Source organism: Sylvia atricapilla, chromosome 3 (assembly GCF_009819655.1).
Source record: "Sylvia atricapilla isolate bSylAtr1 chromosome 3, bSylAtr1.pri, whole genome shotgun sequence".
Classification (NCBI taxonomy): Eukaryota; Metazoa; Chordata; class Aves; order Passeriformes; family Sylviidae; genus Sylvia; species Sylvia atricapilla.
The window spans coordinates 107,399,688-107,427,517 of NC_089142.1; the positions used below are offsets into that span (position 1 = coordinate 107,399,688).

At 46.4% G+C, this 27,830-nt stretch overlaps 1 protein-coding gene across 1 annotated transcript in view; it reads left to right on the top strand.

The window, feature by feature from the left end:
* PAK5 (p21 (RAC1) activated kinase 5) overlaps nt 1-27,830 on the top strand; it is a 96,676-nt gene that overhangs the window by 53,364 nt on the left and 15,482 nt on the right. The window contains 4 exon segments of the mRNA XM_066314457.1: nt 3,949-4,059; nt 4,062-4,162; nt 23,892-24,492; nt 24,495-24,688. Of these exon segments, the coding sequence (XP_066170554.1) occupies nt 3,949-4,059; nt 4,062-4,162; nt 23,892-24,492; nt 24,495-24,688 (1,007 nt within the window).

Below are 27,830 nucleotides of genomic sequence, written 5' to 3' on the forward strand. Positions count from 1 at the left end.
TCTTGTGCCATGTTTGGGCTGTGGGTTGAGGAGCCCTTGGCATGGCAGCCTGGATCTGAACAGGCTCAGCTCCTGGCTCTCCCATGTAAGAGCAGACTTGCTTTAGGTGTCCTGCCGTCCTGCGTACTGAATTCATTGTTTGCTGTCACTGAAGGACTGCCTTCTCTAGACCTCACGTTTACAAGCACAGAATTAACGTGCTGCATCATTTCAGCATAAGAGCAAGTCAAGTTTCTGTGTAGAAATGCCCCCCTGAAGCACTGCAGGGATGACTCCTGTTCCCCCCCAAAGCCAAGCCCGCTGCCATCAATAGCAGCTGTTGTTAGCACAGGCTCCCCCAGCCCCCTTGTGTCAAGTGTCACCTTGTGCCGTGTGCCATTGGAATCAACCAGACTGTCCCGTGGCAAAGCACATGCAAAGAGAGGGCAGACATCCTGCCTGTGCTCATCCCACCAAAATAGCAACAAATTACAAATACAATACCTCTCATTTCCTCTCCTTCTGTGGGGGTGAGCACGGGAGGAGCTGCGCAGAGAGGTGGCATTTGCTGAGAGCCCTGGCACAATCAGGGCTACGCTGGAAGCTGTCGGGAAGAATTAAGTTAAGGGTGAGTGCTCTGGTGTGGGGATGGCACAGAGGCAGCTCTGCAGAGCTGCCCTGCAGCCTCCCACCTCCCTGTGCCTCTGATAAAGGCTGCCCTGTTGGCTGTGGGATGTTTTCTGAAGTAATCCCATTAGGAAATTAGGAGTTCTTAATGACAGTGAGAGGATTGCTGTTTTGTGTGAATGAATAAGTGCCGGGATGAATCTCATACATTTTGTGCTCCTGATACAAATTTCATAAGTTTCCTGCTACACACACATTATCCAGCATCCTGGAAAGCTCCACCATTTCTCTTCAGAGCACTTGGGTTATTCGTAAAATGGTTTTAGGTGTCTTGGAGAATGTGTATTCATGTACTGGAGATGTTCTCTGCTTCCTCACCTGATTAAAAAAAGTCCTTTGTTTCTTGCATCATATCAATAGAGCTATAGGAAAAATTAAATCATCTCTCCTTTGTTGAGGTATGAGGACCAAGCAGATCAGTGGGGACTGAATCAGGACACTTACAAGCCCTGAGCAGAAGGTTTCACAGACCTGGCTGCCTCAAACCCTCATCCTCAGACAGCTGAGGGAAACAGGCAGCATCATTTCCATTCTTTGGGGGAATTAAGGGGAAATGAAGCTTCCTTGTGACTGCTGTGGCTGCTGTCCCTCATTGGAGGGACTGTGCCGAGGGGAGGTTGGCTAGGCTTTGCAGAGAAATGGAGGTAACTTGCTGGCTGGGATCTTGCTGAGTGAATGTGCTGTTCATTTTAAAAAGCACTGTGCCAGCTGATGTGCTTTTAGTTATCCGATGTTGTTTGGAGCTCTGGAGGACTTCAAGCATCCAGCAGCTGCGTTGGGATGCAAGTCCTGCGGGAAACCCTGGCATTGATCAGAGGAAAAAATACACGTCTAGAGCTGATGGTTTCAAATGTTACTGCAATAGTCTCATGGATTCCCATCCCTGAGGGTGAATGAAATCAATGCAGTGCCATTGATCTGCAGCCGGCTGCGATTTGTGGAGCCCTGTGGATGAACCCTGGTTGGGAGCTACTCCCTGATCTGCCTGTCCTGTTTGAGCCTGGAAAATGGATCATCTCTGAACAGAGACCAGCCATGATGGCTTTGAAGGTGTGTCTGGGAGTGCCACAAGGTACCCAAACGCACCAAAGGAAAATAAAACAATTATGATGCTGGCAAAAGAAAAAAGCCACATATCAAAGTGATTGTAAGAGGTTTTGGGAGAGGAAGGTGAGGAAGATACCCAGAATAACAGTGCTAGAGAGAGTCTGTCAAAAGAGCAGGAGATTTTGAGAAGTTCAGAGTAGGGTAGAAAGCCAGAGAGAGGTGTGTGAAAGATGAGATCTATGAAGAGAGGCCAGCAGGAGCAAGTCTGCTCTGTCTAAAAGAAATATGCACAAAGGAGACAATTGCCTACAAATACACAGGGGGGACTTAGAAAGCAGGCAGCAATCAATTTTCAAATAATGGACTTGATCTTTAGATAAACTAGTAAAGGCCAATGAGGGTGGAATAAATACCTGATTTATCACCACATCTTTTCTTAGCTGCAGCAGTAACACAACTGTATTTTCTTCTCTGAGCTTCTCCTCTCCACCTCCTGAATGAAAGTCAGGGCAGCACCTTTACAGGTGCTTTACAGGCTGGCAGCTGTGTAAAACCTCTTCTATCACCTCTTCTGTGATAGAAGAGGTTTTATACAGCTGCCAGCCTCCTCATTCTGCTGCTATTTCAGACAGATGCTGCTCAAGTGCTTAGCCAGCCCTGCTTGAAATGGCCCAGAGAGCAAGGTGGAGGACTATTCTGAGACTCAGAGAGTAGAGAGAGAACTTTTCCAGGACAGGACAGTCTGTCACTGGAAAGCAACAAGACCTCTCTCTGTCTCCCTTGGACCAGGAATTTATCCTTGCCTTGCACAGCAGGTTTCTGGAGTCCTCCAGAAAGTCAGTTCTGAACTTGCTTCAATAGAATTGTTAGGCTGCACTTCGTTTTAAGGTGGGACCCACCAACCTCAAGGGTTAATGCGGGTTGCAAGTGTACTGGCTATTTCCTATACCAATAGAAGGAGCAAATACCTTTATCTCTCTCAGTTTGCAGCTCATGCCTCCTTCCACTGTGCCAATGAAACCTCTCTTTCCCCAGCTCGAGAAGCTGATTTATCACCATTATCTGATCTATTAGCCTTTGTTCCCTTGTGTGCTCTGAAGCCCTCCTGCTGCCTTCTCCACGTTTCTTAGGAAGGCCAAAACAGACAGGAGGAAAGCAAATCAACTCAGTCTTATCAGGGAATAACCATAAAAATTGACTAAAACATTTCACTTTGTGTAGGGCAAGAGCTGTAACAATTAGCTTTACCAGGCCAACCCAGGTCGATCCAGTGATGGAGAAGCTGTGAAGGTCACATTTCCTCCAACAGCCTCCAGCTCCTTGCTTGTATAGGATTGGAAGGACTCCTCTCTCTTCTCCACACCACCTGCACAGGAACCAAAAGAGCTGATGCTCTTTCCTGGACCTTAAAAGGAGTAGGGCCATGGTGTAATGGATCCCACCCAAGTCTGCTGTCCAGGAGCTGGGGACCTCTGCTCATCTGGGTGTAAAACCAGGTGCTTTGGGCATGTGGCTCTCACGGCAGATCCTTTCTCTCCTGGAGAAGTCAGGTCATGATATTTGTAATAGCTGATACCTGATGCTTTTTTTAAGCAAGATCCTTCACAAATGCAGGTGAAGGCCCTTGGACCAGGCTAGAATTAGATCTGAGCTCTCTGTTTCATTGCTGAAATGGCACAGTAATAATTCCCCTTTGAGTGCTGCTGTGTGAGAACTAGATCTGACCACGGCAGAGCCAGGCTTTCATCTGGGATGGGTTGTCTTTGCTCCAGGATCTGGGGTATGTATTTAGGATGCAAAGCTGTGCCTGCATTTGCTCCCCCTTGTATCAGGACACAGCTCACCACTTATCCCAAGTGCTGCCCTCGGAGCAAAGCCATCCAGTGCTGCTGGCATTGCCCTAAGCTTGGAGTTTCCATGGGGTGCAACTTACAGCATGAGCAGAGACGGGAGTACAAAGTACCCCCTGGAGCTTTCTTTCTTGGGAGTTTCCTTGTTTCATTAGGCATTATGAACATATGTAATTTTGCATTAATTTCTTAAAATCTTCTCTCAGAAAGGTCAGATAAGTGCTTGCCTCGCATAGATCTCAGTGTGTGGAGTTCACAGAGGTAGCTGGCTAATGACATCTGCTGAAATTCCCTGTGAAGCAGACAGAGTGACTGAGGGTTACAACAGAGTGTAAACTTGTGTCTTTCCTTTCTTTTCTTTCCTGTTTCCCTCCGACTTCTCCAGATCTTTCACCATGTTCGGGAAAAAAGAAGAAAAGGCTGGAAATTTCCGGGCCCTCCAACTTTGAGCACCGGGTCCACACTGGCTTCGACCACCGGGAGCAGAAGTTCACGGGCTGCCCCAGCAGTGGCACAGTTTGCTGGCAGACACGGCCAACCGGCCCAAGCCCATGGTGGATCCCTCATGCATCACTCCCATCCAGCTGGCTCCTATGAAGGTACAGTGCTGAGTCCCCTGGGGTCCCCCAACCTGCCTTTAATCGCCTGGCACCTTAACGAAGCAATGCCAGCAGCGTGTGGGTGTTACATACCAGCTGTCCTGGGAGGCAGGCACGGCCGGGAGGGAGCTGCAAATCCCAACATCTAACGGCAGAGCTGCAGGGAGAAAAGGAATTCTGTGTATAAAATGTGTAACACTGGTGGGAGTGTCTCAGAAGAGCGTGAGTCACGGGTCTGGCCGAGCCATCGCGCTCCTGGGCTGCAAGAAGAAAAGCCACAAGTCCCAGTGGAGGCCCAAAACGCTGCTCCTTTGCAGCATAAAGCTCTTTGATAATTAATTAAGAACAGTGCTTTAGGCAAAGGCAGTTTGGAGCAAGGGAGAGAGGGAAAACTACGCCAAAGGAAAGAAATTAAATTGCTTGTTCAGCCGGGCAGGGAGCTCAGGGAGGGATCTCATTGCCACCCGCCGCTGCCTGCAGGGGTAGGACAGGACGTGGTGATGAGGCTGAGCTCCTCACTGGGTAGGAGAACGAGGGGAAACAGCCCCAGGTCGTGGCTTGGGAGGCTGGACACCTGGGAAGAAAACTTGGCTCAGAGGGTAGAGCAGCATTGGACAGGGAACCATCAGGATTCCAGGCTCAGGATTCTGGTATAGACCAATTGACCCTGATTGTGCAGTTTCTCTGGGATTGTACATCCTGACATCCAAGTGAATCGCCCCTGTGTGATGGTGTTAGCCAGCCACATAACCTCTCCCTGCCATGCAGCTGAAGAATACATTGAGGATTTCATTTTCATGTGGATTTTTCTGCAGCAAGGGAAAATCAGATAATCCTGAGAGCATGGGCCCTGTAGTTATATTTGCTAAGTGCTCTTTTCTAAATTACATTTGCTGCCTGCTCCGGAAGGGCACTCATCACTTGCTGATCAGGTCTACTGGGTGTTGCTATAGGACAATGGGGATAAAACCAAGGTATTCTTATTTTTTTGCTGTAATAAAATGTCCTTGCTGATAATAGTGGCCCAGAATAATGAGGAAAAAGGTAGGTAATCTTTTTCCTGCTGGTGAAAGAGAGCAACTTTGTTCCACAGCCCTTCTTAACACCAAAAATATCTCTGGATGTTTTGACATGAATACATGAAGATGTTTTAAAATGAGGAAAAAGAAAAAAGGAGTTTATTATCTTACAGAAATACCCTCTCTCTCCTACAGTTCTGGAGCTATAATCCCTAAGCTTAAAAGTTTTAAATTGAATTACTTTTCTCAGCTTTATAAAGATATATGCCTCTGGGTCTTGGCGTGCAGATGGACATGTGCAGAGCTGGGTTCATGTCCCACTGAAATAATACACGGTGAAGGATCAAGCCCCAAATGGGAAATTGCCACAGTTTGAAGCAGAGAAAATCATTGTCGGTTCTTTCCAAGAAATTGTAAAATCTTGCTTTTCTGTCCGTGTATTGAGTCTACAAATGTGCATATGCCAGGGATGTACTCTTCAACTAAACTGTCCTGTGCCAGGGAAGGGCTGGGGCCAGGAGCCAAAATGTGGCTCCCAATCCAAGTTCATTCTTCCAGTGTAGCCTCAGGCCATTGTGGTCCTTGATGCCTCTTGCATCCACAGCATCTTCCCAGAATGTGTGTCCCAGGGCAGGATGCCTGCAGCCTGGTACCCTCATGGGACTGAGCTGCAGACACCACTCCAGGAAGGAGCTTCTGTGCAGGTAGAAAATGTGAATTTGGAAGATTACCCGGACTGCAGCTGATTGCATGCCCAAGGTATAGAGAGGTGACAAAATGGGGTTAAGGACTGAAGGATTCAAGAAATTGTGCCTTTATCACCCTGTTTCTTTCCCTCTCTGAGACTCAGCTAGTTGAAATGGGCCTCCATAACAGTGCTAGAAAGTTTTTAACAGCAACTACAAGGCACTGACTATCAACTGAGAACTGGCTTTTAACTCTGTTGCAAGGTACCCCTTACTACACATTTGTTAAGAATTATAACATGCTTTGTTTTGATACGGCTTAACTTACAGAGAGAAGCTGAATTGCAGTCACTTTAAAATTTAGTATATTTAATGTTGCTAAACTAGTCCAGCTTAAACATTTAATTTAGACTGATGTTCAATATGTGCACTTGCAGAGTACTTCTAGTGTTTAAAGGGTAGTTGGCACTGAGGATTTCATAACTTCACTGAGAACTGTAGGTTAAAATGCACTTGTACTACCATAAAGATAAGAACCAAAAGTTCTAGATCTTGGTATTGTTTGGAACTTGTCTCTTTTCCACTCAACAGCTGATAGTTCAATTAATGCATTGACATGTAGCAGAAGATTCGAGTTGTTCCCTGAGTCACAGCATTAAGTCAGGCTGAGGCATTTGGCCAGAGCGTTCATGTTGTGGTTTCAGGTCATACAGCAGCTCTGTAACTCTGCTCTTATGTGCTCCTAAATTTCTTTTTCATTTAATTCCTTCAGTATTGACTGTCTTTGGGTGTAAGGCAGAAGTGTTCCTCCTAATTGGTGCTGCTTCGTGACTGAAGAGCAGCACAGATCAGAGAGACAGGCTTTGACAGCACCATTCCTTGGTTATGAGACAGAACTGGTGTTTGCTTGCTTTAGGCTTCACCCAGAGCCGAGCAGAGGAAGGGAAAGACTTTTTTTGGGTTCTGTAGATTTTGCAGCTTTCTCAGTTAGTGGTGTTTGCTCGTTTCTGAGCCCTGCAAAGCAGATCTGATGGGAGTAGTGTATCCCTTTGGGTAAAACCAATAAATGATAAACACTCTCCCTGCTCCCTCTCTATCCAAAGGCAGCAGCAGCAGTGATGATGATGAGGCAGCACCCTGGGCTCTCAAATATCCTGAGGGATGTCATCCCCCTGCCTCTGGGATGACATTCATCCCAGTGTTGGCTGGGATGAAAGGCTCATAGTGCTTTGGCACGTTGGGTGGCAGTGGCCTTGTCATGGGAATATCAGCCTTTGCAATCCAAACCTGAGCTGACTGTACAAATTCATTCATTTCAAAAACAACGAGAGACAATAATGGGATTCCCCTTCTCAGTGTGGCTGACCCAGATACCAGCAGAGGGTTGTGTATTTGCAGGTGCAAGCACAAGTATAGCATAGGAGAAACTTCGTGAAAAATAGACAGCAGTGATCTTGGTAGGTTTGAGGTGTGGAGACAAGGAGGGGGTGAAAAAAGGCTGATTTTTCACTGAAAAACATCCCTGCTTAAAAAATGTGATTAGTCTGTGTCTGGCTGTACTTAAAATAGGCTTCATAAAGTCTGACATCCTGATGCCAGGCCTATTGGTCCTCTTGCTTCAGTACTTTGTAGTTGTTCCATGTGTACCTGGAGCTCGTGGTTTGCTGTTTGTTCTCAGCACACAGTATGCTTGGCTTATTTTTGCCTTTATGCTACACAGGAGCTCCAGTTTGTTACCACCTTTGATTTTTTGGAAAGCTTCAGAATCAATAACTAAGTGAATGCATCTCCACTCCATTCAAAATACCAGAAAACAAGCACCAGAACCTTTATTCTGGGGATTTTTTGCCAAAAGAGCTCGTCATTGGCTTTGTAAGATGCGCCATTAACATTCTTGAATGCCTGCTGCTGTCAGTGGGAGCAGGGAGGCACTGAAGACTTGTTAAAATCCCTTCCCATGTTTCCTAGTGCAGGAACAGCTGAGCTTCCTCGCTTTCTGTCAAGTTACTGGAGGGAAAAATGGCCATTTGTTCCTGCAAAATACCATACTGGGGTTATCTTCAGTTATTCTTCATACCTGTCTTCTTCAGTATTCTTCAAGTTGTGCTGCTTCATGGCATCAGCCTCCATTGCTGTGTTTTTGCTGGTGCTTTGGGTAGTTTCATCCATCCACACCCTCAGCAAGGTCAAAGGTCCCAAGCTGAGAGTGACACAGTGCTGAGTTTGTCCTGAGAAGGGAGGGGAGGCAGCTGTCAGTGTTTGGTGGCTAAATATGTAGAGACTTGAAGGAAACGGTCGTGTGGAGGTTCTGTCTGCTGGGACCTCCACACGACCTTCTTCTGCAGTAAATCCAGCTGTGCTCCTGTGGAGAATTCCCTTTTCCTGTATTTCTCCCCCATTTCCTTCCTTGAAGCACGGTGTAAGGAGAGGAGGGGCTCTGGCTGCCCCGAGTGTCTGCCATGCCCTGAGCATTAGCTCAGAGGGGTCAGGGTCCAGCGAAGGCAGAGTGAGCTCCTCAGACATCCCTGCTGCATTGTCAGGAAAATGGCAGGAGCCTCTGCAGTCCCTGGGGGCTGGGCTGCCTTCGAGGTAGAGGACACATTGTCCTTTTCATCCCTTCACCAAAGTGCCCCTGGATGCCCCATGCCTGAGCTGAGGTGCACATCAATTTGAGATGCACATGGACTGTGCCATTAACCCGTGGCAGTTCACCTGGAGTTCTGCAGCATGTGGGGTTTGCAGAGCCGAGAATTTCTGGTTGTCAGCTTCTCTCCCAGTCTTTCATCCTCGTATTTCAGTGGTTGAATCTATATGTTTTGTCTTAAAATTTTAGCTTTTCTCACTTTTGTCTCAATCCTTGACCCCAATCCTGGTGAGTCAGCATTAATTTTTTAAAACTTTTCAAAGTTTCTAGTGATGCATTTCAGCCTCTCTTCTACAAAGAGAGAAAAAAAATCAGAAAATGAGTTATTGGTTGTGGCCCTTTGAATAACTCTGACATGAAAATCAAGGCTTTTGTTTATTCTGCATGAAGACAGAAGAGAAAAAGCAAGTATTTCTCTTACCTATCCTGTTTGGCCTCTTGAAATTTTTCTCAACAATGGCATTCATGCCTTGTTTAAAGTGACATTTTTTCCCTATATTTACCTGCATCCTTGCTTAGATGGAGGATACTGTGCACAGTGATGCTGAGTGGTAAAGACCTCAAAGAGGAGATGAATGAGGGGTCCTTGTGTGTGCTTGAACAGTCAGAAATACCCACATTTTATTAGAAAACCCCCATCCCTCTCCTCCCCATGTGGAATTGCACCGGGGGAAAAGGCCTCAGCAGGAAAAGGGGGATTTAGAAATAAAGAGCTGTTCAGAAGCAAGGGAGCCGATGGACAAAGCAGTGATGTCCTGCTCTCTTCCTCATCCTCCCAAAGTTTTACTTCTCCTTGACAGCCTCTGCCAGACAGGACCTGGAAGGCTGCTGACATCTCGTGGGCCTTCCTTGTAAGCACATCATGAAAAGTGAGCTTGGTTCTTAATTGCATGTTTTGCAATGGCACGTTTGGTGTGGTGCTTGCTCAGCTGGGAGAGGATGCGGGGGCTGTCTCCAAAAAGGGCAGGAGCAGCAGCTGGCAGCACAGCACATCCTGGGTGGAAGGAAAACGTTTTGCCTCCAAGCGTGGATGTGCAGCCAGGGGGGACTGAGGGATCTCAGCCTTTGGAAAGGAGAGGGCAAAATTTGATGGAAAATGCCCTGTAGCCTGATTGGATTTCGATGTTAGCCCTGCTCTGGAGGCAGGAGTCCCTTCCGCGCTCTTCTGTGATTATCTTCATCTGCAAGTGATTCTTGTCCAATTTGCAGTTGTCCTGTAAGACAGCCCCACTCCAATTTATATTGATCACTGAACAGGAATGCACTTGCTGCTATGTGCTCCTGGAAGAAAATGCTGCCACACATTGAAGTGGAAGCTTTTCTTTCAAAGGGATCATGCTTCCCCCTTGAGTGCTATTTGTTTTACTGTGTCTGTAGTGCAGTGCTACTTCAGTTCCCTCTGTTCCCCCCATACAGACATGATACAAATATGCCCATCTAGTGTCCATGTCTAACTTGGTGTGAGAAGAGCCAAGTTAGCTATTTTGTGTAATCTTGCAGGAATTTATTCACTTACAAATAGAATTAAGCCACAGTATGATCAGTGCAAGAAGTACACAGCTCAGAGGTTTTTAGAATTTGTCACTAGATTAGTATGTTCTCATATGCTCTGCATTGTACAGAGTACACTTTGGGTGTATTTCTGATTGTCTGATTTCAGAAAATGATAGGTTTTATGTAACTCCTTTAGAAGAGCACTTTTGCTGCCTGTGAAGTTGATTTCAACAATAGTGTCAGTGTTTAAAAGTGATCTGGACAATTCAGTAACAGGCTTTAAATTGGTCAGGCCCTGGAATTGGTCAGGCGCTTGGACTGAGTGATTTGTTGGTAGCTCCCTTCCAGCTGAAACAGTCTATTCCATTCCCTTCCATTCCATCCTATTCCATTCCATTCTAAAGGAAACACCTCTCCCCGTGATGTTTTAACTGATACATTCTCAGTTCTTCTTTATCGTTTTCAGTTTTCTGGCTGCTTCTTTATAGTTTTGAGTTCTGACTTCTGAAGAGCAGAGTTCCTGATCAGCAGCTCTTTCATTTTCACACAGTTGTCTTCCATGCTGTGGAAACATTTCATCCAGCCTGATTTGACATTGTTTTTCTAGAGCCTCATTTGGAGAATCAAAACCAGCATCATTATCATTTCAGATTGACTCAAAACACAGGATATTCCTCAGTTTTTCAGTTCAGCTCATGGCCAGAAACTAAATTGTTCACAGTACCTTTTGTGACCAAGATATCTGTCCTTGATGACAATCCCCAGGTTCAGCCTGGTACATTTAGAGTCTGTCTACGCTGGACTGCAGACACCAACACCAGGATTTACCAGCAGGACCTGGCCATCCTAGAGAAACACTGAGGCTGCCAGTAAAAAACCCTCTCCTAGAACACAGACTAAATACTGTAAGTGGCAAAAAAAATTTCACATTCATCCTATTATTGTCCTTTAAATTTGTTGGAATTAAGTAGGAGCCATGCCTGCAGGAATGTGGTTTTCAGAGGTGGTCGCTGCAGCTGAGAGTGGGTGCAGGACTCCACTTTGCTCCACGTTGGACTGTGAGGACAAGTTCAGCGCTGCACTACAGCCTTTAGTCCACCATTCTGCCCCTCTGCTCGGGGGGTCACACGTGGCTGCCTGCTGGTCATGTCCTTCATTTGAAAGGTCCCCATGTCCCCAAAAGAGCTTGTGCTGCCAGTGCTCTCCTCCTGCAGGCCCTTGGAGGCAGCTCACACCTACACCTGCACAGCCCCTCTGAGCTCACTGAGTGCTCCCCTCAGGGAGTGTTGGAGTTTGCTGTCTGCAGTGACGGGATCCAAGGAAGTTCTTCAGAAATCCTTTATCATCTTAGCAAGCTTTGCCCGTACAGCAGTTGGTGTGATTTGAATTGATCCACTTAAATGACAGAGGAATTACTTTACTGGGCCTGCAGCAATCGTAGACCATAATAAAGATCAGTATAGATTAAAGACTTCTGTGGATAAAAGTTGTCTCCAAAACGATTAGTAAAAGAATGTTCTTAAATGCATCAGCACTGAGATTTCATGTAATATTAGAGTTGGAAGAATCTTGCAAGGGTAAGCTTTAGTCCTGTTATTGAGAGCTTACGTGGTGAGCAGACTTGCAGTACACTGAAGATTGAAATTAAACTTGGAGTTCACAGTCTACAGCTGCTGAAGCAGGGCAGCCTCCTTTAGAGCTCAGAACCCATGTTAACCTGTAGGTCTGCACATTAAAAGGCCAAACTCTTGTGCCAGCATTTCAGAAATTGCATCTGGTCTCCTCTGGGAATACCAGACTGGGAATACTCTCCAGGTAGCACTTTATAACCTGAAACAAGCCAGGAATTAGATCCTGACCAAGGACACCCATAATCAGGTTCTTTTTTTAACGTGGAAGTTGGTCCCTGAAGACAGATCTGCAGGACACTGTTCCAGTAACTCCTCTGCCTGTCCTGGAAAAGGAGCCACACTCCCAGCTTGCTGCCTGGAGGTGGAGAGCTCCATCGCTGGCTCCATGCTGCTGTTGTTTGTAGCTCCCTCTCATTTGTTCAGCCCAGCTTTTTACTCCAAAGCCTTCCCTGTACTGACCATACTCTCCCTGGGGCCAGGAGCAGAGCTTGGGCCTGGGAAGGACCAGGCAGGTGGAGGTGAGGTGATGCTTTGTGTCCTTCTGGAACCTGTTCCATGGCCGTGGTCCCCCAGAGCAAAGCTGGAAGATGAACAGTGAGGTGGGAGCAGTAAGTGCTTTCCCCAGTAAATGTTTGGAAAGGGTGTTTGGCAGAGATCAATCACACAGTCCAGCGAGCTCCCACTTGGCTCAGCTGATGAAGCCAAACTGCAGTAACGTATGCTGGGAGATGCCTTGTTCCCATGGGTTGGCCGAGCCTCCAGTGGTGCTGCCGAAGTCCCTCAGACCAAAAGCTGACTTGGAAAATTCTGTGCTCGTTTGGTTGGTGGCCGGCCGTGGGAAGCACTAGGTGGCAGCAGGAATCTCTGGGAGTTTGTATCCGTGTGTGTCAAAGGCGGACCCTGACAGCCGAAGTAAGGAGATCTGCCTGGGCCTCCTGATGGCTTTTGCTCAAGGCAGATGCTTCATCCCACCTAGAACGGGTCTGTGGAGGGGATTTCCGCATAAAATTGGTCCTGCAGAGTCTGCAGTCCACGTCAGCACTATGGTAGTGCTTGCTCCTTCCATTTCATTCATCCATGCAGTGGCAGAAGTCGTTCAGCCGCTGCACATTCTGTACATCTCAGGGACAGACTTGTCCTAGGTCTGCTGATGAACTTGGTTGAGCCCTTGTAGTCCAGAACAGAAACCAGACAGGTTACAGTCCCATTAAACCGTGTTCCATATTAGAAATCTTTAATGTCCCTTCCAATCCAAACCACTTTGTGGTTCTATAATTATAACCAAACAGCCACGCTTATGTAATCCCAGCAGAGTTTAGTTCAATAGAGTGTAGGATCAGAGGGGAAAAAAAAATGTTGCCAAGCAGCTTACTTACCTGTGGAGCCAAAGTTCCAGGTATAGATGTACTTTTTTTTATCTCCTGCCATGATTATATGGGCTTTGGTGGCTCTCTAGGAATTTGAAAGTGCTTTGCTGAGCTTTCTTGTCTTCCTCTTCATGCAGGACCCAATTACACCAGACAAGCACTATGTATTACCAGGGAACAACACTGACTTACCTGCAGACACTTTTAAATGCCTTTTCTGTTGTCTGTGGGAGGAACTGTGTGGGCCAGGAAAAAAGGGCATTTCAGATACAGATCTTTGGAGGGAGAGAGAAGTGAATGAAAGAGAAATATTTAGGGTGAGCATTTCTGCTTTTAATTGCTGAGATCCAGCAAGCACTAATAGTTAGCTATCAGGATCACACAGTTAAAAGGATAGCATAAGATTGTGAATTTTACAGTTTTGTAGTCTGAGCAGAACAGTAATTGGTATCAGTGTCCTAGTTTGCAGTTGATGATTCTCACTGAGCACAGTGCAAGCGAGGCTCCTTATTGCTAAGGCTCATGCTTCCCTGTGAAGCAGCACTTTCCAGGAGTGTGGGATATATAGGTGTGGAAATCTGCTTTAAACACAGAATGAACCACCCTGGGAAAACGCTCTGGAGCAGGAGGTGAAGTCTGGCTCCCGTCCTAACCGCAGGCTGGGGAAGCAGCCCCATTTCTCCCTTATCTGCAGCGTCTGTACTGCCCTCCTCCTCTCCTCCTCCTCCTGACTTCCCGTGCTGTCTGCCGGGCTTGGAGCAGGGAGAGAGGCGCTCTCTGTCAGGCAGAGTCGTTTATTCAGCCTGTCAGACCAATCTGCCGCCGAGGACACAGTGCACTTGGTGGCGACGCAGCCCAGCAAATCGAGTCAAATCGAGATTAGCTCAGGAATGTGAGCAGTTTCTTGTACACCAGAGATTGTCGTGCTGGGCTGAGCTTCACCTCTGCTGCAAAGCATCCTCTGAAATCTCCTGCCTCGCTTTGTTCCCATCAAGGAGGTGTTTGATTTGCACTTTTTTTACAACTGGGAATAATTAAAACGTCAGCTGAGGAAGTTCCTCGTGTCTTTTGTCTCACCTGCCTTGTAAATATGACCTAAGCATTAGATTCCTGCACAGGAGCGCTTTTTGCTTCATGTTCATGTGTGCAGATGAAAACCACTCGATGAGGTCAGTCTTGCTTCCTTAGGACAATGGCTCCATTTCCCATTTGATAGTATCCTTGAAAAGGAAAACTAATGTATTTCCTTGAAGAAAAAATGCTGCAATTTACCATTATTTTGCCAGTCCAAATTCCAGGATTCCCTGAAATCAAGAAGGAGCTTTCAGGAGAGGATGAAGAAGTCCAAAATAGTCAGACATCAGTCAGATTGAAAAGTACCCCTTGTGTGTGTGGCCAGGAATTCCCAATTTTAGTGTGTTAGGAAGACCCTTGAAACTTTCTGACTGTTTTAAGGCCGTGGGACGAGGCATTTTAAGGCACATCGCCGGCTGCAGGATGATTTCTCCTGCTGTACCTTGACAGTGCCTTCTTGCCAACAAGAGCAGTGCTCTGTAGACATCACCCTGCCCTCCCTCGGGTGTGGATCTCGAATTCCCAGGGATGAGATTTCAGGGACTGTCCCAACCCTGAGCAGGGCTCGTGGGCAGTGAGCCCCGTTGAGCTGTGGTGCTGGGGACTGAGGCACTCAGCACTCACCAACATCTTCTGCTCTCTGCCTCTGCCTGATGATTTATGGAGTGGGAAAGTAATTCACAGCCCTCTGCCATGGCTTGCAGAGCACCAGGAGCTCCTCGAGTCTGCCCCACACACTCAGAACAGAAATATTGATTCTGTCTTCAAGCACCTGCTGTCTATAAAGCTTCCTTCACTGTGGCAAATTGCAGCCAAAAGAATACAGTTCAAATTGTTTCTTGTAAATTAACAGGCTGTCAAAATCCTCATTTTAATTAAAAGCAGCAGATGACCCCGACCACAGTGGAGTGACCCAAGAGCCTCTGCCCTCCTGAGCAAGTGCCCCACTGTCACGCTGTCAAATGAAGGCAATTACTTCTGAGCGTAAAATTTTATCACACTGAAATGACTTAAATATTTCAGAAAGCTCAGTCAAACTGCAGCCAGAAAAATCTTTCACTGAGGAAAAAAAAAAAAAAAAGGCACTGGGATCATTAATTGGGTTAATGCTCCATCAACCTTGCATTTGTTAATGGGCATGTTTAGGGCACGAGGGGACCCTCACCAGGGACATTTCATCCGAGCTACAAAGGCGGTTTACGCTGCAGTGTGACTTTGTGAATTAGGCTGTCCCTCTCCTCAGCGTTTTTAATTGGGGCTGCTGGTGGAGAGCAGACTGCATTCCCCGAGGGCAGTGCCCTGTACCACAGTGGTCATTATGGTAGATGTAGAGCTGAGTGGGGCTGGGAGGGTGGGCCACTGCATTTCACACCACCCGCCCTACAGCAGGGCTCTTCTCCCCATGAAAATCCCACTCCAGCCCTGTTGTGGCACTTACAGGGAAATCTGTGATGGTGGCCTGGGACTTGGTTGTTGAAAGGCTTCTTCTGAATGCCTGTCAGCCCTGGGAAGACTCACAGGGCTTTGTGTTGTGGTTCCCATTGGTTCCCAGCAGCAATCACATGTGGATGTAGAATACTGACTCTGTGCCCTAAAACCAGCGGCAGTGTCTCAGTGTCAGCATCATGTGGGACACCCACAGCTCCCGTGGAGTGTAGCAGTGGGTTCTCAAAGTTGAAATATTTGGGGAGCTGGTGGGAAATGTTTAATTCTTGCAATTTCTTATACCTTTTGAGAAAAGTGAGGTTTTGTTTTCCTCATGCTACCCCCACATAAAAACTTAGAAAAATAGCAGTCTAAACTGCATCCTTACTAGAGGCAAGGATAACTGGCTGATGCACATTAAAGTTGATAATGATGTGATGTGGCTATTTGGGGTAGCCCCAAGGCCCCTGTAGGCTCCTTTTGCTGTCACACGTCCCTGCAGTTTCCCTGGGGGAGTGCTTGCACCAAGGTCAGATGGGCAGCAGTGTCAGTTCATATGGTTTAAGACACATTTTTGGGATGCGTTTTCCTGTGAAAGTGGTGATGCCAGAACTGAAAGAGGCATCAGGATTGCCACCAGCCCTTGCTTCATCTCCTGCTGGGGCTGAGGATGAGGAGCTCTAGTGCAAAAGGCATGTTCCCGTCTCTCCCTAAGTGCATCAGCAGTCCAGGCACAATCCAGCTCCCAAACTCAGATCTCAGAGGTGCCAGTGAGGCACTGGAGCTTCAGTGCTGTTTATTTGGTGCTGTTATTTAATTAGACAAAAACCCTGTGTAAGTCACACACAGCCCTGCCTGCAGCAAACTTTGGTCCCGGACTTGTGACATGTCTGCTGCTGTCTTGGTGTGACAAAACTAAATGTGGAGTTATGTTTCTTGGAGGGGGGGATTTCTGTCATCTTCCCCAAATGTTCCCAGCTTTGCTTTGTGTTTTTTAGCTGGCTCTGGAGTCAGCCCAGTTGGAGAGCTCTGGGGTGCTGCTTCACAGGATATCCCCACGATTGCCATAGGATCCTGTGTGCTGCAGAAACCACACCAGCAGTTCCTGGACCACAGCTATACCTCAGTAAATTCCTGAATTTACTTTGCAACTTCCTTGGGGGGGAAAAACCCAGTTCCACTAACACAGAGGCACTGGCAGCTGACATGGATTTGAAGGGGGGAGAACAAGGTGCCTGGTCCCGCTGGTGTTCATCATGCTTCCCAGGTCACTGATCTTTCTCTTTCCCCCCAGAAAACGTTGTTTTGACAAAACAGGAAAATTCTACATTGATGAACAATTTTTTCCCAGAATTTGGACAAAACATTGCAGCTTTGATGTGGTTTGTTACAGCTTTTTGGCTTAGCAGGTCCACTCTGTTCTGCTGATACCATTGCCACCAGCCTTATGAAAATGCAGCAGTACTAAGAGGACAGTTAATATTCCTGTGGCTAATGTTTTTGAGGAATTTCATTTTATGGGATATTTTGCTTTTCCTTTCCACCTCTGGATAAAAGAAAAATTTGAAATGTCCTAAGTCCTATGAAATAGGAATTGTTTGGTTTGAGATTTCTCCACTCCTCTCCCTGAAGTGCTGTTTTAACCCATCAGTAATATAGACATTTTCTCTTTCAAGTTAAAACTTTTAAGTCACATTTCACTCATTTGTTGTGTGACTGAGAGATCTGTGTGTGTATATGACATATAAAATTGCACAGATCTGATATGTTTCAAGTAGACCCAGAAAAATAACTTTAAACTTTAATATCCTCTAATAGCATTTCAAATTACATATAACAAGCATTTTTGTGTATTTAAAAAAAAATAAGGAAAAGTTACTAGAATGTAGATATTTCAGTGGTATTTTAAAACTAAATGTTGTATTAAAGGTGCTATATTTTAAGGTGTCAAAAGAATTACCAGTGAATGTGATTATAATGGAACGTTGCTCTTGTTGTTATGGAAACCAACTTTTAAAACTGCTGTGCAGGGTGAGAAATTACATGGTGCGTTTTGGTGAACCCTTTTTTTTTACAGTTTTCCATTATTTTGCTTTTGAAGAATTTTAAACAGCTGGCACCGGTGTTGTTAAGCATATTAGACTGCTCTCAAGCTGTACCTTGGTTTTGATCCAGCCATTTGGAGTCAGCTCTGGTGACAGTCACAGCCCAGACATGGCACATCCTGCAGCACCCATGGGCTCATGTCTGGGGCTTCTGCCCTCCCAGAGGCTGGTTGGGCTGTGTTTTCCTTGGGGGGTGTGTACTTCTCTTTAATTTCTCCTGTGCAGGTCCCATCTAAGAGCTGTCCCAGAGTTTTATGGATCTCCTGGAAAGGGATTGGAGCAATTCATGAGGTGGGATCCTGGGTCATATGCTTAGACACTTCATGGCAAGGGGCAGGTGGCATTGTGCTCCTGGTTTGGGCAGGTGACTCTGTGGTGTAAAGTGCATGTTTGGTCCAGGGAGCTGAGACCCAAAATCCTAGCCCAGCTGAGTCACCCAGCACCACTGCAATTAGCAGAATGCCTTCCCCAAGGAGGGAACTGTGGGATACCAAAACAATTACTTTTTTCTAATACTGTTTTTATGGGGAGGATGACAATTTATAGCATTGGGAAGGAATTCATAACAGAAATTATATAAACTCTGAGGCTTCCAGGTGTAAACCAAGCTCTAAATTACAGGCTTCAGGAAGGGATGTTCTGACATACTTTCCTGTCTGTTGTGTATTCTTGTGATAACTCTGAGCAATAGCTGTTTTGTAGACAGGCTGTAGATCAAAACTGGAGCAGCTCCCACAGGACACTTCTGGAGGGTGCAGAGTGATAAATTACCTCGTATCCCATCCACCATCATTTCTCACCATGTATCTGATGAGTTCTGTCAAAAAGGCTTCTTTCCAGGCTAATCTGTGTGGCACAAGTGCCCTAAACTCCCCACTTAGGGGAAAGAGAGGATGGAGATACTGATTTTTTTCAGTCCTTCTCATGAAGCTTCCCCATTTGTGTGTAATTAATAATTCACTGGAATGTGGAAGGGTTGGGAGGACAGCTTGACACTGTCATTTGGAAAAGCAACTGAGAGGTTTGAATTTGTCCTCAGGTGAGTATTCCATGGAGAAAAGCCCTAATGCCCCTGAAGGCAGCAGTCCCAGCTCCTGGCTGAGCTCCCTGGGCCTTCAGCTGCCGTCCCTTTTCCTCCCTGGCAGCGTGTTTACTTCTCCATGTACACTCAGCCACTGGAGACGTGGGCAGGTCTGTCACCTCCCACCTTCCCCCTGAGCCTGGTCCTGGTGTCAGCCCTCAGGAGGGCACCTCAGCCTCCAAATACAGCCTCACACACAAGGGAAAGGATCCACCTCATGCTGGGCCTGGGCCACACTCCTGCTGCAGAAAGCAGGAGTTTGCTTCATGCTTTTGCCTCTTTCCAGGAGTCTTGAGAGACTCCATCTGTTTTGGGGTCACAGAATCACAGAATGGGTCAGTTTGGAAGGGACCACAGTGGATCATCTGGTCCCTGCTCCAGCGGGGTTATACCAGAGCACAGGGCACAGGATTTGGACCAGACAGTTCTTGAGTATCTCCAGTGAGGGAGAGTTCACAGCCGCTCGGGGCAGTGTGTTCCTTTGTGTGGTCACCTGCACAGTAAATTCTTCCTTCTCTAAGTCCTTTTTCTTCTGGGAAGAGCAGATCGGATGCAGACCCCTGTGCCTTTGGCTGCAGCTAAAAAACTCTGTTACTTACAGGGAAAGCCAGAGTTTTCCTTCGGAAGCGATGACAAGGATCGTTTTTTCTTTCCAAGTGCTGTTCATATTTGTTTACACTGGGAGTAAAATGTGGTGTCATGAACAGCTTCAAATACTTTGAATGTCTTGCAACACAAGAAAATAAATTACCAACACATCCATCACTTAGGTGTGGATTAGGTTATTCTGTGCTTTATGCATCTTTTCTTAAGGAAAAAACCCTGATTTTCAGCTCTGCATAGGCTGTGCTTTTAGCTTATGTATAATGCAGATGACAGGGGAAGCTAACTAGAGGCAAAATCAGAGTTTAGATTGGCTGTTTATAAGGGCAACCTTCCCTTAAAATTCTGGGTTTTTTCACTCTGCACATCACAGAGATTTAAAGTCCTCGTTGACTCCTGAAAACACAGCTCTGGGAGGACAAAGGATGATATATTCTTGACGAGTGTGTAAAGTATAGTAGTTCTAAAGACAATAAACGCAAGGTCGCATTAGGGCAAAACAGTTAATTACCCACTTCATTATTGTCAAGGTTAATACAGTATTTGGGCGCAGAGGCTGTTTTTCATCTCCTCCTGGAAACAAGGCAAGACAGCCTCTCTCGCAGACAGATCCATTATAGCTTATCACGGCAGGACAGGCCGCTGCAGAAGCACCATGAAGGATGTCTGCTGTCAGCAGGCTCCGGAGCCAAGAGTGCTGGGAATGGGATGGGAGCTGCAGCTCCAGCCCTATGCCCAGACTGCCCCATTGATTTCATGTATGGGGGGAACAGAACTGTGAAATTCCCCAGTGCTCCTTCATCGCAGGAACATTGATCCCTCCTAAAGTGCAGAGTCTGGGAAACGTCCTTTAATCGACATGGAGTATTGACCACGGGTGAGCCCTCTGCCCTGGGGAGCCCTGAGGGAGGGAGCTGTGCCCCTGGAAGGGCTCCATCCCGGTTTTCCGTGCCTGACAAGGTGTTGTGCAGATTTCCAGATCTCAGCAGACAGAACAAAGGCCTTGGAAGTCTTAGCCCGTCAGGTGAAGAATGCTTTGCTTTCCTCTCCTTGGCCTGCAGCAGCTCTGACAATTCCTTAAGTTTAAAAGTGCAAAGACCAGTAAGTGCTTAAAAAATTTCAGTAAATAATTTCTGTAATATGTCTAGAATATAGAGACAGAATCCCTTCCTCCTCCTTACATTTTTTTGTTTATAAAACCTTTAAAATTAGAAAAACTAGTCTAGTTCCTATGACACTAAATGCCATTATATCTCTTTCCGTGATAGACCTTTTCTGTTACGTTTTCTTCAAAGGTTTTTGTTTTGCTTTGTAAGTTAGATCTGCCATCATTTGTGATTCCTGCATTGTATGTATGTCCCATGAGGTTTCCCCTTGCTCACTGATACAATGCCCAGAGTTCACAATCCCAAACCAAGACTCAACATCATCGATCCAGCTTTTCCATGAAATCATTCCTTGGCACCTGGGTACTCCTCTCTGGCACTAACATTAGTGCCAGGTTTGGGAATTTGGGCCGTGGTTACAGCAGCTCCCAATCTCAGGCTTCTTCTGCAAATCCTGTACTTCCCAGGAGAGCTGTGGGTGCTGGTGAGCCCCCAGCACAAACTTTATCTCTAGTAAATCACTTCAGGACAAGTTAACATGGTACAACATACGTTTCATTCTTTATAACTTCTTACCTGATATAATTTTTTAATTTTGATGCTCTGTTCATTCTTACAGAGCAATTACTTTTATTACTCCTTTACACCAATACCTTCTTTGGGATATTAATTTGTTTTTTTCAGCCTGATAAATGGTTCTGCCCACCAGGGACTTACACAATGTACTTCAGAATTGTGTTAAACATCTTAAGTTCTATTCAGATAGCAAAACATTTGACGATATAGAGTATTTCCCAGGGTCTTGTGAACACTTCCTAAATTCTCTTCTCCATGGGCACTACAGTTCTTTTGATAAGAATGGTGCTAGATATTTCCTTGGAGAACATCAAGTTGGTGTAGGCTGTCTGATTTAGCCTGGGGGCGTTCACCAAATGTATTATTCCATATAAGCAAAATGGAAAATTTAAAAACAAGACAAAGCAAATAGAAATATTGTAGTTGCGTTGTTAGCAATAAATAAGTATCATAATTGATAATAATTGTTGTTTATAGTAACAAAGCACTGACTTCAGTAGAAAGTGTGCCTCTGGAATAGGTAAGTTTTATCCTCCCTTTGTGCTGGTCATTTTCATTTTCTCATGGAAAATAATCTGAAGCCAATAGAAATTGCAGCCATCACACTTGCAACTATTATTTGCCAGTGATCATCCTTAAAATGCTGGGATAAAAGAAGAGGGGTTTAGTTCTTAATCTCCTTAACTTCATCAGTCAGGATGACACAGCACTGAGGTCCCAGAGCTCTCCAAGACAGCTTCATCAGGCTGGGGCTTCGGTGGCAAATGCCTTTTTTTTTTCCTTGGAAGCCAGAATTTCCTATAAGATCATTCTACTCTTAGCACTATTTTTAAATCCTCATAATCAAAAAGGTTACTCCCACGCATGCACCTGTCTGCAGAAAATCCCCAAACTGCAGGGATTTGTCACCAGTGACTTCCCTGACATATAAACACTCAGCTGCATTCTTCTAAAGCTTCCTTCTGAAGGTGTCTGGAAATCCTGCTTCCAGACAGCGTCTGCCTGGAGGAGCAGAGGGACAACCCTTCCCTGTAATGGAAAATGGAAAAGGCCACTCTGCTCCGGGGCTCCCTATGGCTCCAGGGCTATTGTGTGCAGACCCAGCAGGGCTGCTGCAGGAAACCTCTCCTTTGTGAAGGCCAGTCCCGTGGAGAGTGTTAAATTGGCATTTTCCTCTCAGCAGGCATATGCACAGGGGAGCGGGGTGGCAGTTGGGTATTTCAATCTTGTTTTCAATTATAAGCATTTCATTGTCGAATGTTGCTGGTTTATTATGTGATAATTAAATATGAATGATCGCACAGTCATCCTGCCAAACAGGCTGTAGCAGAATGAAACCAATTACTCTCATCCTGCTGAATGGCTTTGGAGGTGAAAGGAGTGATCTATTTGCTGTCCCTTATTTTTGCTGTCCTATTGTTTCAGTACCACTGGCTTCAAAATAGCAAACTAGGCAAGTAATTACAGACATAAATCAGAGCAGGGAGCAGTGTGAGGTCAGGACTGCTTTGCTTTTCTCTGCCTTTTCTCATCTGCCTTTTGCTGGGAGACAGAGAAGTACATTCCTGTTAATTTTGATCTTACTAGTGATTAAATGCTTTTTTTTTTTTTTTAATGAAGTTTGAACGCCTGAGGGCTTTCAAGCAGGGGTTGAGCAGCCTCAGTATGTTTGGGACAAAGGAGCACGTGCAGAGCAGGTGACCAGGCTGTATCTGATAATGCTGTGGTTGGTGTGCGTTATTCCACATTCAGCATCTGACACACCTTTTGGTTCCTGATACACCACGGTCAGTGCGCAACACAGGCTGCAGCCCAGAGGGAAATCTCCTTAGGGTGACCACGGTGACTCTGTGGAAAAGCTCAGTGAGTTAAGTAAGATGCATCCAGAGATATTTAGCCAAAGTAAATCAGCAAAGCAAATGTGTTTTCAGTAGAGCCTGGCTGATTTATGGCCCTGGCCACCAGTCTGTACATCTTATCTTGTCGGGGTTTGTAAACGTGAAGTGGTGCTCAATGGCAGTCCCAGGTGAAAAATGGATGCAGCTGCATGTTACAGCCCTCAGGTGGTACTGGCTAAAAAATAAAATCTTTCTTGATGAGAACTGTAACCAAGCACTGCTCCCCTCCCATCCTACCAGGAGCAGCAGTATTTTGGACATAAAGGAGTGGGGATGGGTAGGGGGGTCTACGGCAGGCCTTGCAGTGGTGGGACACAAACGAGGCCAGCACTTGGCATCGCTGATGTGGGTGTCCCACAGCCACAGTTGTGCACCGTGGTTTGCTGGATGCTGTGTGTTACAAGGAGATGGAGTTAAGTATTTTTCCCTCTTTCCCAAGTGTCTTTTACACTAAGTTAACTAAGAAGCAATCCTCAGTGGGATTCTGTACTCATGAACATACTGTTTTGTAAAAAAGAAAAGACCAAGAAAATTCAGCGCCTGCTTAACTGTATGCTACTTTTCATTCCAGCAGTTTGTTAAAATAACACATAGAAGTGACCACTGAATGATTTTCATTTAGCTTATCCATGCCCTGTAAATCAGATTCAGCCCACCAGTGTGGCTTGATGTAGACAACTGAATAATGCAAATGAAAAATAAGTAGTGGGTTTAAATGTCTCTATTGTTGGCTGCTGAGCACCCACCTCTGAAACTGGGCTTTTTGAGAATGTCTTGGGGTTGCATGTCAAATCCCAGCTTGTGATCTACACTAATTTAAATATTTCTTCATGTCCTACTGTAATTATTTATTGAGGGTTTGTTTTTTGGTTTTTTAACAATGAGATATGATGAAAAACATAAGCATTGCTACGGGTATTTCTGCGAGGATCACAGACTTTTTTCCTTTCTGGTGGGGGTTTTTTTGTGAAATGCTAAACAAAAATCAGTATTTAATCAAAGCAATTTTTTAATTCCCAGACTATTGTTCGAGGAAACAAGCCTCGAAAGGATACTTCAATCAACGGCCTGCTGGAGGAGTTTGACAATATCTCAGTGACAAGATCCAATTCCCTGCGGAAGGAGAGCCCTCCCACCCACCACCAAGGAAATGCAAACCATGTGCCGAGGCACCAGGAGGAGAACGGCTACATCACGTACTCGCAGTACACCAGTGAGTCAGACACTACCACAGACTATGTGGTGGAGAAATACCGAGACAAGGCTGTGTACGGGGAGGAGCTGGACAGGTACTACAAGGGCAGCTACGCCGCCCAGCAGAACGGGCACATGATGAAGGTGACGTCCCGGGACATCTATTACTCGGAAGTGACACCCCTGCAGTCAGACCTCTCCAGGTTCCTCCCAGATTACCATGCACACCTGGAGACCAAGCCCAAACCACTGGAATACGGCGGCCTAAAGCTGGAGTATCAGCGGATCCCCAGCGGATCCTCCCTGGACTACAGAGATCCCTTTCCTTACGCCCCATCCCGAGCGTCGGTGCAGAGCGAGTGTCCCAAGGAGAGGCTGGAGTACGGTGACGCTGACTGGGGACACGGCCTGAGCAAGGAGGACTATGATAAAGGCCAAAGTCATCCTACGTGGACCCTGCGAGCCCTCAGCCAACCATAAGGCAGAGATCCAGGTCTGGCTCCGGCCTGCAGGAGCCGGCCATGCCCTACGGAGCAAGCGCCTTCAAAGCACACCAGCAAGGACATTCCTACAGCTCCTACACCTACCCCCGCCTGTCCGAAACAGCAGCAGGCATTCCCAAGGTAACCTCACCTGCCTGGACAGCGCTGCCAGGCCAGGCATCAGCCTCTCCACAAGGGGAGTGCAAAAGTAAAAATTAAGGGCAGGAGCCATGCTTGGGCACACGATGCCAAACGTGGCTGGTAATGTCCCTGAGAGTTGTGTGGCTGCTCCTTGGCAGGTGTGGAAACCCGCCCACTTTGCTTGGATGTCAGGGAGCAGTGGGTTTAAAATACTTCTTTAAAGGCAGGGTTGGAGATGCCAATCTTCTGGGGATTTTATTTGAAATTCCCAATAAACACAGGTTCTTTGGCAGTTTTTTGTTGCTTCAGGAGTTCATAAGCCTGAGCAGATCTCAACAGGAGGTGAGACACTGGTCTGGTTTGTGCATCAGATGCTTCTGTGGTTGAATTGTTACCATGCAGGCTGAAACATCTGTGCTTCAGTATTTATACTGTATTTATGCCATCTTTATATTACAAGGTTTATTAGCTCTTCACTACTCCTGAGAGTAGGAGCTTACTCCTTTCTGCTTTGTTTTTAGGCACTGAAATGAAATCAAAGCAGCTGATCTCACCCAAGACATTTTAGATGTAGTTTGAAAAAAGGGTTGATGTGCAAGAAAGCATTTCAGCCATGCTATCTAAAGGCAGCTCCTCTTCACAAATCTGTCCCTGCTCTGCCACACGAGGTGTATTACTTACACAAGCTTGCAACAGTGTGCTGTGACCACTGTTCCGTTCAGAGGAGAGTGCTTTTCTCACACCTCCACCAGTAGCATGAGACCTTCTTAAGCATCTAATATCTTCAAGAGATGCTTTTCCAATGTAGTTTGCACTGAACATCACTGAGTTCCCCTAGCAACGGGCACTGTGATGATCATTTTTCCAAGTCTGGGGTTGCTGTGACTTTTCATATGCTGAGGTAGGTGACGGTCAGGGATGAGATCTGTTCTCTCTGATGATACCGCAGCAGTGCTCTGAGAACATGGTTGTGTCCTGCTGCAGTCCCAGGTCTCTGCAGATCCATCATATCCCTGTGTTGGAGGTGTGCCTGTGTCGTGCTTCCTTAGGTTTTGGCTGCTTTGCCATTCCCATTGGGGCAGTGCCCCATGGTGAAGTGTGAGCGGTGCGTTTTTCATCCCCCTTTGCACTGAAGCACAGAGCTGGGCTTTGGAGCTTGGGATAAATCAGGGGGGAGTAGAAAAGTTACCAGGTCTCTTTAGGTGCCTTTCCAAAGCTCAGGGTGTGGTGGGAGGAGTGTGTGTGGTAGTAAACTAGCACCAGTGTGGCATTCAGTGTGGATACTGGAAGCTGGGAGGAAAATCTGGGATGGCTTAGCTGCCATTTCCTTTGCTGAAATCAGTTGTCTGTCAGAGTTTAGAAAGGAGAAGGACAAATCCAGTAATTCAGAGACCCTGTAGCACCCCTTCTGCCAATTTTACACCATTCAGTGGGGCAGAAGGCAGAGTTGTTTTTACAGGACTCCAGCACTGTGAAAAATATCCCATTAAAATGCAATAACAACTTTTATTAAGAAAAAACATGCTCTATGCAAGATTTATTGTGAGCTGTTCCTCTCCTCAGAGCATCAAAAACACTCCTACAACCTTGGTGTATTGAAACTTGATGATTCACTCTTAAATGCAGCAGTTCAATTCCCAAATCTGTCCACAGCTCCTGGAAGTGAATAGAGTTTCTTGTCTTGGATGATTGCTGAAGAATCTTCTTTTGAAGGAGGCATGTAAGATAATGGTTTATCAAATGGGCTTACTAAATGAGAGTCAGATTTCAAATCAGATATTTTATAAATGAGATTGGGTTTAAAGTATAATTAAAAGGGGTGAAAAAGTAAGTGAAAAAGTCTGCAGGCACAAAAATGTGTGGCATCAAAGTGCATGTAACACGCATGTTCATTTTGGGTTATAATGTGAGGAGCAGATTTACTTCAGTATTATTTGCAGGTAAGAGATGTCAGATAAATCAAATGTCTGCCCTGTTTCATCATGGTGATTTCAGAGTTGTTATATCAGAAGACTTGCCCTGCCCTAGGCTTGGAACCAGGGAGGTGTAGGAAGCCAAAGGCTCAGATTTGGCTTCCTCTGACCCATCCCTGTGTCACTCACCTGTTCTCCTGTCCTGCAGACCAACTCCTGGACAGCTGCATGCAGTTGCAGAGTCTTCTGTGTTACCCTCACCACGCAGAGTTGGTGTCCCACCTCAACATTGTCTCAAATATCAAATTCATCATGCCAGCTTGGCTTATTTTGGCCACTCTGTACTGCATGGGGGTTTTTTACCCTCCCTTCATCTCAGGCAGCCCTCAACTTCTGGCACCAAGCCCTATTATTTCAAAGCTCCTTTCCATGTCTTTTTCCAGAAGGAGCTCTCTGTGACCCTCTCCTGTCCCTCTTTAAACGATGTCTGCTCCCCGTTAGCTACCTCCTACCGCTGTAACAGCAGAGGTGTCTCTCACTATCATCCCGTGTCCCTCTGTACCACGGGGACATTTCCAGCCTGGCAAAGGCAGGGCCAAGCCTTCACTGTCAGAAACCCCCTCCTTTTTTCCCTCTCTCTTCCCATTCACGTGCCAGCAGCTGTACGTGAGTGCTGCCTGCCCCCTCTGTGTGTGGAACAGGGAGTCGTGGGGATTTCCACCATCAAGCACCAGAGGGTGACCTCACCTTTGCAGTCCCATGTGATTAACAGACCATCCCCTCTACCTTTCACCTGGCAAGCTGAAGCCTGGTCTAATGGAAGTCCTTTGCGTGTCACAGGGGGTGAGTCCATCCCCCCGGGGACGGGGACGGGCTCGGGCGCGGGGCCGTGGCTGTGTCTGTGCCGCAGTCCCGCTGCGAGCACGGGACACGCTGCCCGGCAGCCTCCTCGTGGGGAAGGGACCCCTCGGAACAAGCAGGTGTTCCCTCTGCTTGCAGTACATAACAGGCATCGCTGTCACTAGGGTGACGTGAGTTTAGGCACAGCGTTACATCCGTGTTTTAATGGCAAAAAGGCTCGAGTGCCGACGTTGCTGTGCAGATGTGGGAGATGCCACTGGGCCGTGATGGATGTCTTGTCAGAGCTTCGGCTGCTCCTTTGACCTGATCTTGAATGACTGCAGGACTGCTTTCTTCTTTCCTTTGTAGTATTTAAAGAATTTCTGTTC